Raw genomic sequence first — 17,198 nt, 5'->3', positions numbered from 1 at the left:
GCAACAGTAGAACAAGTTCTTCTGTTTCATTTGATCAGATACAAGAAATGAGCAGTATGTCGTGTTTCTTTATTACCAAGCCTTCATTCTCATTCCTTTGTCTTTTCTCCCCCCTCTCTCTCCTCCAGTGGGGGTGGTGCGGCCCACCCTGACCGTCCTCCCCCCCTCCGTAGAGGAGCTGCAGAAGGGCAGTGCCACAGTGGTGTGTGTGGCCAGCGGAGGCTTCCCCTCAGCCTGGAGGCTGGGCTGGAAGGTGGGGGGCAGCAGCAGCTCCTCAGGGGTGTCAAACAGCCTGGAGGACCTGGGGAGGGACGGCCGCTACAGCTGGAGCAGCACCCTGAGCCTCCCTGCAGACCAGTGGAGGAAGGCGGGCTCAGTGAGCTGTGAGGCCGGTCTGACTGGACAGAGCCCTGTCACTCAAACCCTGGAGCCTGACCGCTGCTCAGAGTAGAGCTTCAGCAACATTTCCTGTCTGGAGGTGATGCTGCTTCTTTGATAGAGATCTTGATGAAGATACAGATCTCCTCTCTTCACATATTTCTGCAGGTTTCACAGCTCTCTACTCATTGTTTTAGTCTGTATGTTGCTTTCTTATACTGATCTTCTGCATATTCTGCTTCATGTTCATTACTCTTCAAATTTAACTAAATCTTGAAATATGGCATAAACATTTAATCATTGAAATAAAACTGTGTATTAAAGTAAATCATTATCTCTGTTTTTCTTTTACAATATATATTTTATGAAAAATACTTTCTGGATCATTCCAGTATCATAATTGATTATATATTAATATTACAGGAGACTTTATTACTTTTAGCCAACTTTTAATTAGAAGAAACTACATTCAGAGTCCAAAATCATTTGAAACTTTAAATATTATGCAGTTTGCAGTTTGAACTGTTGCTATTCAATACTTATTATGTAGCAAAGACGCCATTTAACATTTAATTTATTCTAACAAAATAATTATTTCAGCCTCGTCATAAACAGATGGAATCAAATTACAATTATAAGTATAAAACTGTATGTGGAAAAGTGCCAGTGAGTTCGTTTCAGTTTTATTTAGGTTCATTGTGGTTCTGCTTGATGACTCTTGTGTTGTGTTCACTGAACCAGTTCTCCTCCTCACAGTCTCTTCACCAACCCTCTGCACCTGCAGCAGGCTGTTTTCACTTCAGTCAAACTGAAGGAGGTTTTTGTGTGACTCTATATCACTGTGTGAAGCCATAATTGCCATTATCACCAAAACAGTAGTAATCTCCAAGATCTTCAGCCTGAACACCACTGATGGTTAAAGTGTAGTGAGAACCAGATCTACTGCCACTGAATCGAGACGGAGTTCCTGAGAATCGAAATGATGCAGTGTATATAAGAGGCTTTGTAGCCTGTCCAGGTTTCTGAAGGTACCAACTCAGCTCAGAACCAATATCTGAACTCCCTGTGGCGCTGATGGTCACAGTCGCTCCAAGACCAACAGACTTGGATTTGTCAGTCTGAGTCACAAAACTGCTCGCAGAAGACTTTGAAATGAGAAATGAAATATCTTGAGAAGAAATGCTTGAAGCCTTTTCAAGAGAAATTCAGGTTATAATAGAAAAGAAAAATAGAAATCACAATTAAATAAAAAATAAAAAGGAAAAATCTGACTATTTCTGCAACAAACATTTTCAAAGTCTCTCACCCTGACTCAGAAAACCCAAGACAACAAGCAAAGTTATTGGCGACATCATCCTGATGCAGTTTACAGTGTGAGTGCATGAAAACAGTTCAGACTCTGTGACAGAAGAACTTAAACTCTGATGAGCAGTGATGCATAAAAGGCATGCAAAGTACATTTAAGAATGGAAACACACCTGTTCATGTGAAACAGAAACAGCAGTATTCTGGATCAGATCAAGTCTGTCTAGAAAACTTTTACATTCTTGCACATGATGTCTCATTAATAGGTGCATGGCTCCCTTTGCAGACACTACATTTTATTTATTCAGTTCTTATTTTTTTGATGTTGTAGTTATTTTCAAAATTTGTCACCCTGATAAACTGGATCCAGGGGCTACATTTATTAGGATAACTAAAAACTGGCATAATTTGTCACTTGCTTGCTAGCATGCTAATATGAGCATTTAGGTCAAAGCCTATAAGTACGGCCTCACAGAATCGTCTTGTTGGTAATCACTGAGGCTTTTAGGTCATATTAGTCACTACTATATACATATTGTGTATTTTATTAAGACCATACTCATGAGCCAGACCAGTGAGGAGAGACAGAACATGTAGCTAGCACTTGATTGCAACATAGAGGAACTCTTTCTTTAGACACAAACCTAGCATGCTATGCATCAACTCTCTAAGTACTTTTACTTTATCAGAAATACGGAAGATATATCTGCCATGCGTTCTGAATTTTGTGTTATTTCCTTTTCATATGTACAGTATAGTACAACACTCAGTTAACTGAAGATTGTGTGTTGATAGAGGAGAAATACTGTAAAAGTATTTTGCATTCATTTCTGATCTGAGCCAGCCTCTTTCTATTTCTAAGAGAGGAAGACCATTTGCATAACTGACCATCTGAAGCACTAAAGGGGAACTAAACCTGAGTGTTAGGCACATGAAAATCTGACTTTCACTTCCTCTCTGACTGAAGATGAACATGGGAAGTTTCATAGGTGGTGGTTGTGCTTTGATTAAGTGTGTTCAATGTTCAGGTGAACGTTGGTGCATGTCAGAGTCTCGCCTGGATGGGCTGTCGATCCTGCGAAAGATAAAACATATGCTATTATACTGTATGTTATAGTGTATATTATATATAAAAGACAATACAAAAATTGAACAATATAATCCAACACAGAAACTCTGTATCAGTTAGCATAGAAAGATTAGTTAGTGCATTGGCTACAGTCAAATGAATCACAGTATCTCAGCCTGAATGTGGATTGACAGCATCATCAGATTGACAGTATTTGTGTGTAAGAAAAAGAATAAAGTATAGTAAAGACTTAATTTCTTAAAAGCACAACAGATATTCAAACTATCTGCCATGGGTGAGCACACTTGCACCTGTGACAATGAGTTTGTTTCTGCCAAATAGAGATGAATACTGCCCTCTGGGGTTAAAATAGGACGTTGTAAATTAATTTGAATCATGCACATCATGGATGGATTATGAAATAATCAGCCCCTGGACACAGACATGTGAGAAGCCCCCCATCTTTCCTTTATAAGAGCAAGATCCCCAGGCCCTGTGTGGTTGTGTTGTCTCCCTGACCCCCTTGGCCCCTGTGTCCAGCAGGCATATTCAATAATCCAGACTCTTCTTAGGTCCATCTTTATTAATAATTTACATACTGTATGGATTTTATTCAACGCCAGAAGTCGGTGCTTTCACGATGAACAGTAATGCATTCCTTAATTCTCCAATCATTCATATTACATGTGTAAGTGGAATGTGTTCTGGTCGAATGGTCAAATGCCACATAATGGTGTATCCCAGACTGTTCGTAGTATTAGCAAGAATTTGTGTCAACCCATTGAGTACCATATGAGTGGGTTTTACTGCATCATGCATCTGTTAAAAGTACATTTAATAAACGTTTTCTGCTGCGATTGTCTGAACTTGCTGTAAAATGAGGTACAAACCAAACTCATCTGGTACTCTAAGCAAGTTAAAACAAACAATCATTCTCAAATACAGATTGACTCAGCTCCGGCTCGAGTTTCTCAGGCTTATCAATACATTTTATGATTTGGAGTTCATAATGGCACAGTTCAGGGAACTGAGGATGAATTGGTACACAAAAACATGCTAAAAAAATGTCTTCTGTTGTGTTAGTTACAAATATAAAACAATGATATACATACTTTTTAAAAGCTGTTAAAAAAAAATAAAAAATACAGGACATTACCAATATGTAATATACAAAAAATGCAAAGTCTTCCTCCAGTTCAACAGACAATTTCATACAGTATTTGTGTTGTACTCACCCCAACACACTGCCAGTAAGGCTTCTATTGCAAAAGGCAGAGATAAAGACAAACAGAATATCCAGACAAAGCATCAAATTGAGAGAAATGTGGCAGGTACAGTAAGCCCGAGCATTCAAGGCATTTTTCAGTGTTCATAGTTTGCATAGTTTGTAGAAGAGCCTGCAGAGAGAGTTTGATAGCAGAGGCGTATGGAGTCTGAGTCGAGATGATGATAGTGTGTATTTTGGTGCCTAAACTGCCACCAGAAGGTTGAAACCACTGACATTTTTCATCTACCATTAGAAAATAATAAAAGCAAAAACAGACTGCAAAAAAAAAAAAAAAAAAAAAAAAAAATCTAAAACTGGAATCCCACCCTTTTACTGGAATGGCTTGATTTTCACTGAGATATGGGGTCAAACCAGGACACTGGTATGGCTTTTCCACTGCACAAAGACTGCACTGTCCCATGCCAGGCCACAGTGCAGCACAACTTTAGTACACTGTAGTTTTCCAGGCTGCTTTCAGACCTAATGGACCCCCGTCAGAATGCGCACATGTAACCACAGCAACAGCAGCCATGGAAACCAGTTGCAAAAGTTCCATTCTCTCCACACACCAAAATTCTAGATTCCTCATGATGAACAAGTTCGCTCATGTCATAAAACTTTAATCTCAAAAAATCCCAAGTAGAGTTGATATGATTAATTGATTAAACTATTTTGATAAATGATTCATTTAAATTTAAATTCTTATCTCAAATATTTCCCTTTTTTGTGGAAAACAAACATTTACTTTTACCTTGCTGGGCCTCAAAAATTTATTCAAATGAGATAATGTGAAGTGAAGATTAGATCCATCTATGTTTATTCAATTGAATTTGTTCTTGTGTTCCTGTATAATTGGGGAAATTATACATAATATGTTTCATTTAGCTAACAAGCTCATTCATGAAACTTAAACTATGTCCCAATTGCATACTACATGCTACTGCTATACAGTATATACTACATACTAATCTTTATAGTACACTGTCTTTGCAGTTAGTATATGGTAAATCAACATACTTAACTGTTTAATCATTACTGGAAATTGTGATGTCAATCACACCAAGAATAAAATACCACCTCCAATTAAACTTCACAGAGAAACAGCAGAACATATAACAGTTTTTTTCTGTTTGTTTTTTTCCAGCTATGCGCAGCTCCTCCATTTCCTTTGTGCATTGCATTGTAAGCAAGTAGTGTTCATCAACAGCACACTGAGAAATCAAGGGGTCTTTTTTTTTAAGTCAGCATACTGACTGTTTTGAGTATAGTTAAGTTTATTTTGGCACTTTTCAGTAGGAACATACAACATAAACATGGCCTGCTTATAATTAGTATGTAGTATGGAGTTGAGACACAGCATTGATGTCATCCATAGCATACCATAGCCCCCCCTGTCCCTTCTCTTCCTCTAAGGAGTTCCTCATTTCCTCTGTAAAAGCAACTCTCAGGAGCTTTGTGAACTGCTCTTAAGAGGAAACTCTCAATAGGAGCTTTTAGTGACTTTAGGGGGGACTCCCAGTGGTAAGATAAGATCCTTTGTGAATGTGAGCCTTGGTGTGTAAAAAGTCTTGAACCTGTGCAACAATAATCCCACATTCCAGATATGCATAATAACCAGCATTTGCAGCAACAAATAGAGAACACACTATGGCCTTATGCAGATTTGAACTGAGGCTGAAAGGTAAGATAAATATGGCTTCAGTACAGAAACACTGGGATGAGTGGAAATGCATTTTATGACCCTTTTGAAAAAACACAAACACTAGCAGGTCTGATGACCACCATACGTAGACCAGTAGAAGATGCTGGCTGGTTTGGATGTCATTGGCGTTAGGTCTTAAAGTCTTTAGAGACTGGGATTTAGCGGTTGCTCCTCATGGCCTCCTTGGCTGCCAGGATGAGCGGGGTGAGGCTGGACAGAGGCTTGGCCAGCTTCAGGAATGGATGCTACAGACAGACAGCCAGACAAAGGAGTGCACACATGAAATACCATAAGTTGAGGAATGAGGTGAACATTTTTGGAATCAATCAAACATCAGTTACCTACAAAGAGTAAAAGACAAATAAACATGTCGCATTTTACACTCTCTGGTTAGTTGTGAAGATAAAATTTTATCTTTATTTTATCTTTTGGTTTTGGACCGTTGGATGGACACAAGGAACTAGCCTGCCCTGGTCCAAAAGCGCCAAAATCCACCCACTACAAAGCTGACCACTATAACACATTATAGTCATTATCATATACCTATTTGTTTAATCTGTACACAAACCAAAGTGCGAGAGTGACAGTTTGTCATTTTACAGGTCTTCATGCGCTGGACTATCTCTACCCAGGCAACCATTGGAAAAGTTACTCAATGTGTGCTAAGCTAAGCTAACCAGCTGCTGGCTCCAGCTACATACTTACCCTACAGACATGACAGAGGCATCAATCTTTTCCTAAAATCCTCACCAAGAAAGTGAATGTGTATTTCTCAAGATGCCAAATTATTCTTTTAAAGCATTTAGACTCCATTTACACTTTAACAATACAATTTCATTAGCCAAATATATGCCTCTCCCATGGTTTTAATTTAAGATTTCTCTATAATGCTTTTGTTTTAATATCATACAGATACACCTACAACTTACTCTGCAACTATTTTAATAATGAATTCATGTTCAAATCACTCTGTAAACAAACATGTCAAGAATCTTCTGGTTTCACCCTTTTGGATGTGAGGATTTGCTGATCGTATGCAGGAGATATATTGATATGTTGAGGCAGTATGAGCGTGTAGGCCTGTTCTACCTGTAGCAGTTCTCTGCCTGATCCTCGTTTCTCCACGTCCATCTCCAGACAGCGGGACAGGAAGGATCTGAAGACAGGGGACAGCTTCTCTGGACTCTGCAGCTCAGGAGTCCCATTGGTGGCAATTAAATACAATGCCTAAGAATAGCACAATAGCATGGTAAGAAAAGCAGTATAATATCATCTTGAAGCATTGCAATAATAATTTAGTTTCTTCAGTGTTAATCCTTGTAGACATTAACTGTTTAGTATCTCCAACATTAATAATTTTATATATATCTCTATAATGCTCTAATACTAATGATCAAATGTGAAGCTTAACAATCATAGCTGGGAAGCTGCGATACAGACACAGAGGTAGAAACCAGACACAAAGCTAAGAGCTGATGGGAATGTCATTAGTTATGCAGGTTTTTTTTTTGTCATAAACTGAAGAATTTAAATTTTGACCTCATGGTGGTGCTAGAGGACAAGTCAGGGGATCACAAAGTCACTGTGATTCATTTTTTACGAGATGTAAGAGATTTTACTGAAATATGAGGTCAATAAATTGATTAGTCTATAGTGACAAATCAATTTCTCACCAACAAGTCTGATGATTGATTGTTGAAGTCATTTATCAAGCCAAAATGGCAAACAGAGTCTGGTTCCAGCTTCTCAGACGTGAGGAGTTTCTGGTGTTTTTCAGTTTCATATTGTTAAATATCTTTAGGGTTTAGATTGTTGATCAGACACAAAAAGCAATTTTAAGATGTTGCCTTAGGCTCCTGGAAATAGTGATGGTTTGTTTGGTGATGTTTCACAATTTTAATGAAATTTCATAAACTAAAAGATTAACTGAACTCACAAACACCGAAACAGCCGTTTGCCCATTCTTCCTCCCAGCACACACTCACCCTGAGAGGGTTCTCATTGAGATATGGAGGCTCTCCCTCCACCATCTCTATGGCCATGATCCCCAAAGACCAAATGTCCACTTTGGGTCCGTAGGCTTTCCTGGTCACGACCTCTGGAGCCATCCAGTATGGAGTCCCCACCATGGTGCTGCGTTTGCTCTGCTCCGGAGTGATCTGGGCACAGAAGCCGAAGTCAGCTGCAAAGAGAGAGAGAGAAAAAAAAAATATGGGTTGAGATCATTTTATTCATGTTCCTCATCAGAGTTAAGATATGTGTCTGTGGATCTGTGCATGTTTTTGCGTGTGCTCTCTCTCTCACTGAGCTTGACCGATCCGTCCATTCCCAGCAGTACGTTGTCACTCTTGATGTCTCTGTGGATGACCTGGTTGGCGTGTAGAAACTCCAGAGCCTGAAGGACCTGAATGCGGAGCGGGAGAAAGGTTAGCATCCCCAAAAGTTGATGTACTGTTTACATAAGTGCCACAGACAAACATATTTTAAAAAATGTAGGCAGATTTGAATATTTTCTGTAAGTTCTGGTAGAGACAAAAAGATGAGAGCCCCCGTGTGCTGAGAGGTAATTTCATAGAATTTGTTCATAATAACAAAGAAGTAAAATAACGCTAGTACTACTTAAAAGCCTGCAAATTATTATTAAATCCCAAATCGGGTTCTCTTTTTAAAGAGAGTACAAAAACAGACATATACAGTCTATACATAGACAGACACACATTAATTCATGGGGAAATACTGCAGATTTCCACTGTGGAATACGATTTGCAAATTGTGTGGTAATTTTTGACCCATGTTCATCATCACGCTTAAAGACTAACACTGAAAGTTGACCATGGAAATACTAAAAAAATACCTAATTTCCTACTCTCAGACACTTGATAAACACAGACTCTTGCCTATAAATGAGTCACAGGAAGACATGAGACGATTAAGCCCCAAGTGGTAATATTGTAGTGGAAGTGTCTGTCTCTACTGAGCCTATCAGTGGATTTCCTGAATTGTGTGACACTAGTGCTTTGCCAGGTCTTCACTGATATCTTCTGTAAGCTCAGCTGTCTGAGAAGAGTCCCACCTCTCTGCACACAGCGGCGATCTGAGCCTCGTCCATGCACGTCTCCGTCACGACATCAGTTAGGGAGCCACCAGCCAGGTACTCCATCACCACAAATAGCTCATCTCCTACAAGGAAACTAAAAACGCACACATGGATGATCTGATTCACAAGGCAGTGGACTCACACATTATTACAGATGTGAACTGTATGTTTGTCTGCATAGGATGTGTTAGGTTGGTGTTACCTATCTACGAAATTGACAATGTTGGGGTTCTTCAGCTCCTTCATAACCAGGATCTCGTTGATAATCAGCTCTTTCTTTGGCTGCTTCTGCAAGTTGATTTGTTTGATGGCCACCTGTGAAACACAGCATCCTTTAAATGTGGTACCAAAGACACACATAGATTATCTGGGTGACTGCAAGATACAACTAATTCATTTGCCATTTGTTTGCATAAATTGAACACTGATATTTGGACTGTCAAATTCAGAAGACGTAAAGTTGCCAAGACAAAGCATAGATAAATAGGTTCCCTAGACATGTGTCTTGCATAGAGCTGTATTCCTCTGATAAGGGCTGAATGCCGGGAACTGAGGTCCTGGTATTTCCCAGTAATTCTCGCCAAAATCATCTCCGCTTTCCCAAGAATAAATTCCTGCTGAGTCCTAAGATTTATAGCATGTGTGTGTTTATGTCTGAAAACTGGTGTGGTTCAGGAAGTGGTTTAATTTTCAAGGGGAAGAGACACAAGATGAAGTCACCTTACCTCTTGTCCTGTGGCAACGTCTATGGCTGTGTAAACAGTGCCAGACGCCCTGAAAGTGGGAAAACAGTGACAGGTGAAATTAAAGGCCTTTCCTTATTTTTTCCTACTACTGCTATTTCTTTCCAGTCCAACACAATTCAGTGTTGCTTAACCTCCCACACTCACCCCTGGCCGATCTTCTCATAGCGAGTGTATTTCTTCTTAGGATCTCCAATGCTGACAATAGTTCCTAGGAGTCACCAAAAAAAAAAAACTGTTAAGTCAGCTCTACTGGAGCCAAAAATAGAAGTGGCTCTGCCCGCACTGTGTCATTTTCAGTGTGTAACTGAGTGTGGTTTGCATACTTAGTTTCTCCATGATCTCCTCATCAGTCATTTTGCCTCCCTTCTTTTTCTGTTTGTCAGCTGCCTTCGAGGCGGCATCTCCCTCTGGAGCTGGGAGTGGATCTATCACCGACCTCGTGTACACCTGGCGCAACACGGGAAAGACAAATTTCAAGAATACTGACCTTAGATGATCTTTCATTTTTAGCTGTTTGTAATTTTTGCCGATTGGATATTCAGTTTAATTCACTGTAATAAAGATGAAAATTTTCTCCGGGTAACAGTTTCAGCTAAATGCATAAAATAAAATGTTAAAGTAGGTGGTTTTATATTTTCTACTTTTGTAAATATTGTACAAATAACACTGTGTTCTCTAACATCACAATCTTTCCCATCATGACTCACTGATTTTGTGTGTTCTGGCCGTGGGGCCACAACTGGAGGTGGCGTATCGTCATCGTCATCATCGTCACCATCCTTGCCACCTGACGGGGAGGTCACTGTACCCTGCTTACCCTGCAACAGCAAACATATGCAGATAGAACAGAATGAAATTCACTGAATGTGTTCAATTTGATGTAATGAATCAGAGTGGAAGTAACGAAAGGAACTACTCACCGACTGTGAGTCTTTATCTGAAAGAGATAAAACAATACAAGAGGAAGTGTAAGGACAGAGGAGTGAGTCTGCAGAGCTACAACACTGGACTTTTATTTGTCTGCTGAGTGAAAGAAAACTGACCCGAGGCGGAAAAACTGAGGTATTTCTGTTTTCCACTGGTGGAGTCATAGAACTTGAGAATGTCGAGGACGGCCTGAGGATTCTGTTTCTGTTCTGATTTACTGATGTTAGAGGTTTGAAGGAGACGGGCCCACTGCTCCGGCATGCCCTGGACAAATACACACACACACACGCACTTAAAAACGTATATAGAGATCTAAACATAAGAACAACAATAACACAGGTGATATATCCAGATGACACGGTAGTTTAGTAGAAGAGTAAAAGAGGTAATATCTAATTATGTTTAATTAAAATGCTGTTCAATAATGATTTTAAAAGAAGATCACGTTTCACAAAAATAACACAACATACACATTATGCCAAAAACCTAAGACACCATTACCAAAGTCAGCCAAGCATGTTAGGCTAAGCTAAGCTAACCGATTCCAGCTACATATTAACCATACACACATGGGAGTGATATCAATCTTCTTTAAATCTAGGCAAGAAAGGTCTGTAAAATGGTTACAAATATAAACAAGCATTTTGCACAGTATCAAGGTGAGGCACTTACAGTGAACTCTCCAGTGACGGCATCAAAACCCACATGGATGGTGTGTTCAAAGTCCGACGGGGAGGATATCTCAGGTCTGTCCTTGTCCCGGTCCTTCTTCCTGCCTCCTGCAGGTAGAGGTCAAGGGTCAATATGTGGGTCATCCAGAGCCATGCACACAGTCTTTTACTGCATGTCTGTGTATATATGTGTATTCTCCCTCACCTTTCTCAGAGGCAAACATGGAAATGATCTTGTTTCTGGATTTCCTCTCCTCCGGTACAGACGGCAGCGGCCGAGAGCTGTGATTGGCTGACTGGGTGTCCTTGGCTCCTCCTCCTTGGCTGCTCATCCTGACAGGGGGGGCGGGGGGCTTGTCCTCACACACTCCGCTGTCACACATCTACACACACGTACACCTGCAGAGTAGGGATAAGATGCACAAATTTGAAGGCATTCAAGACATGCAGCAAGTCTGTTCGCTGCATGCGCTCAATCACTGGTTCACCTCTTCCTGTTTTTTGGGGGTTTTTTTTTTTTTTTTTTACAATTTCACAATGCTAGTCAAAGCATGACATGTTAGCCAAAAATGCTACAGTGGAACAGCTGCAAGAAAAGCTTCGCCTCTATTACACACAGAAAGAAACAACTGAACACCAAATTAAGAAAGACTCACACAGACCTAACTAATCCATCCAGGCCGCAATCTGTGGAGCAGCACTGAGTGCTGTAGCGCAGGGAACACAGAGTGTGAGAGCAGGAAGCGAGGCTGAATGGTCAAAGTGACGTGTTGAGTCTCGTTCACGTTTACAGATGAATGAGGAAGGAAAGGAGGCAGCAAGACAGAGAGAGAGAGAAGAGCGTCTTAGATTGAGTGGGTGACTGAGAATGGTATGAGCGCAGTAAGACGGAGAAAGAGAACTGAGTGTGTGACAGTTTACTATCTACTTTTCAGATTATGATTTTACATAAAAGAACCTATTATAAGCCTGTAAACTACAGTATTTTGTTATGAACTATTCCAGTGGTTCATAAACCTTTTTGGCTTGTGATCCCTAACAAAAAACATTGTCTTGGGTCCCCTTGTTTATAGGTTGGCAGCAGTTCCACCAAAGAGACATTTCCCTTTTATACACTTCTCAGATGGTTTAATTCAAATAACTGTTTGAGGCTCAAAGAGGGTTGAATTGCCGAAAAACATGGAGAGAAATTATATTGTCACCTTTTGTTGGGGGGCCTTACCCCCAGGGTGAGAACCACTGGACTTAAACTGTCAAACTGTATTTAAAGATTCATGTATGCACAACCAGTTGCCAGAAAACTAATGCAGTCTAATACACCAGTCCTGTAGTAAATCCTCCTTTATGAAAGTTATAATGATCCGTTTTTACTTGAAACTGTTTCTGAAAGGTGTTGGTTCAACTGTGTGATCATTTTGGAGATTGTAGTTTAGGGTTAGCTGCATTATACTGAGACGTGTTTCTGCGATTTGACCTACATTCACCAATATAAATGAGATGGACAAAATAATAGAAACACTATTTTTTCTGCAGAGTGAGTACTTGAATGGATGACTTTCATCTGCAATTGTACTTTAACACTGCTGAACTGTTATTTTTACCCATGCACAGGATTTGAGTTTCATCCATTACCCTAATATGGTGAAAACTGAGACAGTAGACACTCATGCACACATACAGACACACAGACACACAGACACACATGAAACTGTCAACCACAAAAGCACTTCTTACAGTCTTGCAGAGCAAACAGTTTGATTAATTCTGAGCTGTTGCTGCCTGCATTCTTGGTGACATCACAGCACAGGAAACAGGAAGCAAACAAAGGTTCCCTCACTTCCTGTGTCTGACCGCTGATGACACAGCGTGTATTAAACGTGGATAAAGAAACGCGGCTCAGGTACGTATGCCTATGACCTCTTCTTCACATATTAACCCTCCTCCTGTCATGTCACATTCCAACTGCGAAGATTGATACAGATTCTACACACAACATTAGGCCTTTGACGTCACTTCACTTCTGCTTTGCCCTGTATAATAACTGAGGTCCCTGACCACAAACTGACGACACATCAGCACTAACTTGACTCAATGTTACATCATTCCTCTTCCTACATTATTTCTGAAACATTCACTGCGCTGTACGTCTGAGTCTATGATGGGAGCTATCCCAGCTGGCAGGACGGCTGTGTGCTATCTGTAGTGGCGTTTCACACTTTAGATCATGAGCGTAAATCTCAAATTTTCCAATGTGGCAACCCCCCAATATTATAAACCACATCCCGAGGAGCTTGTCAACCTACCGAAACAGAGACACTTTCACCCCCAAACTTTCAGTAGTTTCTCCTTTTTCATCTGAAACTGCCAAGTACTCACCTGTTTGTCGCTTCTTCTGTGTCTTACAGAAGACCAGCTAAACAATAAAAGTATTCCCGTATTCCCAGCGAGTGTGTGCACCTCCTTCCCCAGTGATCATTTATCTACTTAGCTCTCACAGTTTACTTTCCCGTCTTTCTCCCTTTTCTCCCTTCTTCAGGGCAGGTCTTAGCAGGCCGCCTCATTCCTCAGCGATCTTGGATGGAACAAGTGTATTCTTGCCCTGGCAGGATAAAATTAGCCTTAGCCTCAGCCTTAATGTGCATTTTAAAAGTCTGTGTGTGTGTGTGTGTGTGTGTGTGTGTGTGTGTGTGTGTGTGTGTGTGTGTGTGTGTTCTGGACTGAGTGTTGGGTGCTGGCTGGCCAGGCTGAGACAAGTTGTCTCTCTGTAGGAATTCCATAGCTGCAGGGCTGCAGCAGGCGTGTTCTCCTGTTCATCTCACACACACACACACACACACACACACACACACACACACACACACACACACACACACACACACACACGCACAAGGCTCCTTCTCATGCAGGGAGCCCATCTCACACACACACACACACACATTCCCTGCCCTAAAGCACACACTCCCCTTTCCAACAGGGCCTCCATTGTGAGCACTTGAACATCCATTATGTAGCTGTGAGCTAAGTTACTGAGAACAGCAGCACAAACTTTGAGGGAAGCAGGCAGGTGCACACATCAGCACTGCGGGCTGCATGCTTGTGCCCACACTCTGTTACTACTGGCTTGAGTAATGGATTAATTAGCTTGCCTCTCCACAGAATCGCACATAAACTCCTTAAAACAGAGCAGGCTAGGCTAACAGTTCCCTCCTGTTCCCAGTCTTCATGCTAAGCTAAGCTAACCGGCTACTGGCTGTGGCTACAAACATGGACATTTCTTATTTTTAAATGGACATGGGCCAAAAAAGATTTGAAGTGATATTTTTAAAAGATCATCTCAATAATTATTACCCTACTCTCTATCCCTTCCTGGTGTGTAGGGCTGCAACTAATTCATATTTTCATGATCAAATAATATGCTAATTATTTTCTTGATGAAGGGTTTTGTCTATAAGATGTAAAAAACAAATAGTGAAAACAGTCCCAGAGCCCAAGTGACATCTTCTAATTGCTTGTTCTGTCTGACCCGCAGCCCAAAACCGGAAGATACTGAATTTTCAATTTGTAAATAAAAATAGAGAAAAGTAGCACATCCTTACATCTGAGAGGCTGGAACCAGGAAATACTTAGTGTTTTTGTTCAAAAAGTGACCAAAATGATCAATCGATTGCTGTCAATCTACTAATAGATTAGATGGCTAACAGTTTGAGCTCTACTGATGTGGATATGTTCCTTTTGCAAATGTAGAGTGCACATTTCCTTCACATTCCTGTCTCTGAGCCTTTATTTTTTTTCTAATTTATTCTCTCAAACTCCACATTCTTGGTAACCAAACATACTACTTCATATCCAGGCAGCCGCCAGCTGCATCTCTCATCTGTCCTCAATCCACAGAGGACATCATCGCTGTGCGTCTGAGCCTGTCTCATCACTCTGCCCTTTATAATTTCTATTCCTCATTCGCCGCGCTCTCGTTGTGTCAGGGAACTTTCTATTCCCTGCGATTGGTCACCGTCAAGGGAAGCCCACTTCCTCATCCTGGAACTCCCCGAGCGCCAAAAGAGGTCACAGGACCAGGCCTGCCAACCACAGTGCTGCAAACACAGCCGCCGAGGTGTTTACAGGAAGTGGACAGCAAGCCTTTTGTATTTGGCTTCTATAAAAGGAAATTCTGCGGAGGACTTCCTGGAAGGAGTGATGAAGCTGACACACACAAACCACTTCCACCCCCTTTCATTCAATGACACAGAAAAATAAAATATACACAATTTAACATTAAAAACACTCAAACACACACACTCTGTCTGAGCTCAGTAGCTTCTACAGTCACTTCACTGATTATGGGTCTGGCAGTGAATGAAGCATAAACACACTGCCCAGCTGCACACCCACACTGAGCACCTTATCCTGTTATTCAAACAGCTGCCTCACCCCTGTGTCAACATTATGACTGATCAAAATCACCAACCTGGCAACCTGAGGTCTCAGGCAACTGTCAGAACTTGACTCCACAATTTGGACCAGGTACACAAGCAGCCTCAGGACTTACAGCATGAACGACAGTGGTTCAGTGTACCTGCAGGATTAGCAGTCCGGACTACTAAATCGCAGTCACAGATTTAAACACTGATTTGATGTGTAGGATTCACAGGCAACGCCAGAGCCAAGATTTTAGAGCTACTGAGGTTTCTAAGACCAGACTCTTCCTGTGAAACCCATACCGTTACAATTTTCCAGAGCCAAAAGCAACATATTCAAACAACTTGTTTTGGCTGATCAACAGAACAAAATCCAAAATCCAAAAGTATACTTTGTCACTTAACACACAAGGCAAAAAAGCAGGTAATCGCCACATCTGAACAGCTGGAGCAAGCAAATATTTACAATAATTTGGTTATCAAAGTAGTTGAAAAGAATAACAACAATAACAGAATGACAAGACTAACGGTAATTTTAGATCTGAATGCTGTTTAAAACCTGTTTACACTGCCAGGACTACAATCCTGGTGGAAAAATACTGACATTTGATTTTTACTCTCCTTTTTTGACATAAAACATCCTAAAAAGTTACAAAAGTGATCATTTTTCAAACCCTGAGCTGAAAATTGTCCATTAATCCACACAGCCATGTATTGTAACTTATAAATACACTATATTTTACTGTGTGTTTCTGTACAGCTACTTTGTCTTCTGATTGATCAAATCACATTTTATTGAACCAGCTTCTGAACCACTTGTCAGACATTTAAAGGCCCATTTATGTCATGCAGACCAGCCTCCACCGGCTGTTATCGCAAATGTTTGATATAAACATTGCATGTTATTACAATACTATAGTGTCCCTGTAGACTGTCATTACTTTGGTTCAAATTAAAAAAGAAAGCAGACCACAAATCCCACTAACCCTAGGATCTGGATCTCTTGCCTGCTGTACTGTATTTTTATCCCCTTCAGAGACAGGAAAAGTATCTCCGTGACAATTATGGAAGACGTTGCCTCTGAGTCTGAATGCTTCCTGTGCAAAATAAAACAGTTAGTGGTAAACAAAATAAGCAACATATGTGTAAAAACACACTTGGACTGGCTGTATTGTATGAGCAAGTCTAAACTCACCGGTTGCTGTCAACCGCAAAGTATCAGCCACACTCTGGTCAACTCCCGAAACTCCGCCCCGTTTCTACAGATTTTCAGTCCGTTTAAAGTCCAGATTTGACGCTGAGATTTCACCAACTTTCCCGGTGATGTGAAAAACTTAAGGGACTTCTAACACACGGCACCTTGTTCCCGTTTTTCTCCCCTGAGTGCTCTCAGCCTGGTTCTTTGCTTTGCCCGGGGAGGAACCTGGCGAAGAGGAAGCGGAACGTCGTAGAAACAAACCGAGGAATCGGAACCTCACGGCTTCCGTAGCGCTCATTGGGCAAAACTCAAAGGGCGCGTAAAACGCAGCTGGCTATACTGAAACTGCTCTTGTGTTTACATTAAAAGTTAATGGTCGCAACACCGGAAACAAGGTGTCCTTAATTTTCAGATTAAACTTTA

General features: G+C 40.8%; 1 protein-coding gene across 4 annotated transcripts; it reads right to left on the bottom strand.

Annotated features, from left to right (window-relative positions):
* Nucleotides 1-3,317: 3,317 nt before the first annotated feature.
* LOC111665874 (serine/threonine-protein kinase PAK 2-like) lies at nucleotides 3,318-17,018 on the bottom strand. Of its 4 annotated transcripts, XM_023420986.2 has the most exons (16): nucleotides 16,773-17,018; nucleotides 16,564-16,674; nucleotides 11,368-11,561; nucleotides 11,164-11,270; nucleotides 10,608-10,755; nucleotides 10,485-10,501; nucleotides 10,272-10,382; nucleotides 9,888-10,011; nucleotides 9,709-9,772; nucleotides 9,544-9,592; nucleotides 9,021-9,133; nucleotides 8,795-8,912; nucleotides 8,026-8,125; nucleotides 7,707-7,903; nucleotides 6,811-6,948; nucleotides 3,318-5,966 (listed from the first exon to the last, which is right to left on the bottom strand). In XM_023420986.2, exons 3-16 carry the CDS (start codon nucleotides 11,543-11,545, stop codon nucleotides 5,880-5,882), a joined length of 1,551 nt encoding a protein of 516 aa, XP_023276754.1. In that variant the 5' UTR covers nucleotides 11,546-11,561; nucleotides 16,564-16,674; nucleotides 16,773-17,018; the 3' UTR covers nucleotides 3,318-5,879. The 4 variants fall into 4 exon arrangements, with proteins under 4 accessions (XP_023276754.1, XP_023276753.1, XP_023276752.1 ...); XM_023420985.2 differs by lacking the exon at nucleotides 16,564-16,674; XM_023420984.2 differs by lacking the exons at nucleotides 16,564-16,674; nucleotides 16,773-17,018 and adding an exon at nucleotides 13,539-13,793.
* Between the last annotated feature and the right edge of the window lie 180 nt (nucleotides 17,019-17,198).

This window comes from Seriola lalandi, unplaced genomic scaffold, assembly GCF_002814215.2.
Source record: "Seriola lalandi dorsalis isolate HSWRI2012SDOR001 ecotype SW California unplaced genomic scaffold, Sedor1 jcf7180002054660, whole genome shotgun sequence".
NCBI classification, from domain to species: domain Eukaryota; kingdom Metazoa; phylum Chordata; class Actinopteri; order Carangiformes; family Carangidae; genus Seriola; species Seriola lalandi.
This window is presented reverse-complemented; position numbering and strand designations above follow the sequence as displayed.

What these genes read in the sequence shown, in the direction of transcription:
- LOC111665874 (XM_023420986.2), bottom strand. Translation starts at nt 11,545, where the DNA reads ATGTGTGACAGCGGAGTGTGTGAGGACAAGCCCCCCGCCCCCCCTGTC. An exon ending in ATTGTCAATTTCGTAGATAG is followed by an intron (nt 8,913 to 9,020) that starts GTAACACCAACC and finishes GTGCGTTTTTAG; the next exon opens with TTTCCTTGTAGGAGATGAGC. An exon ending in CAGGCAGAGAACTGCTACAG is followed by an intron (nt 5,967 to 6,810) that starts GTAGAACAGGCC and finishes GTCTGTCTGTAG; the next exon opens with CATCCATTCCTGAAGCTGGC.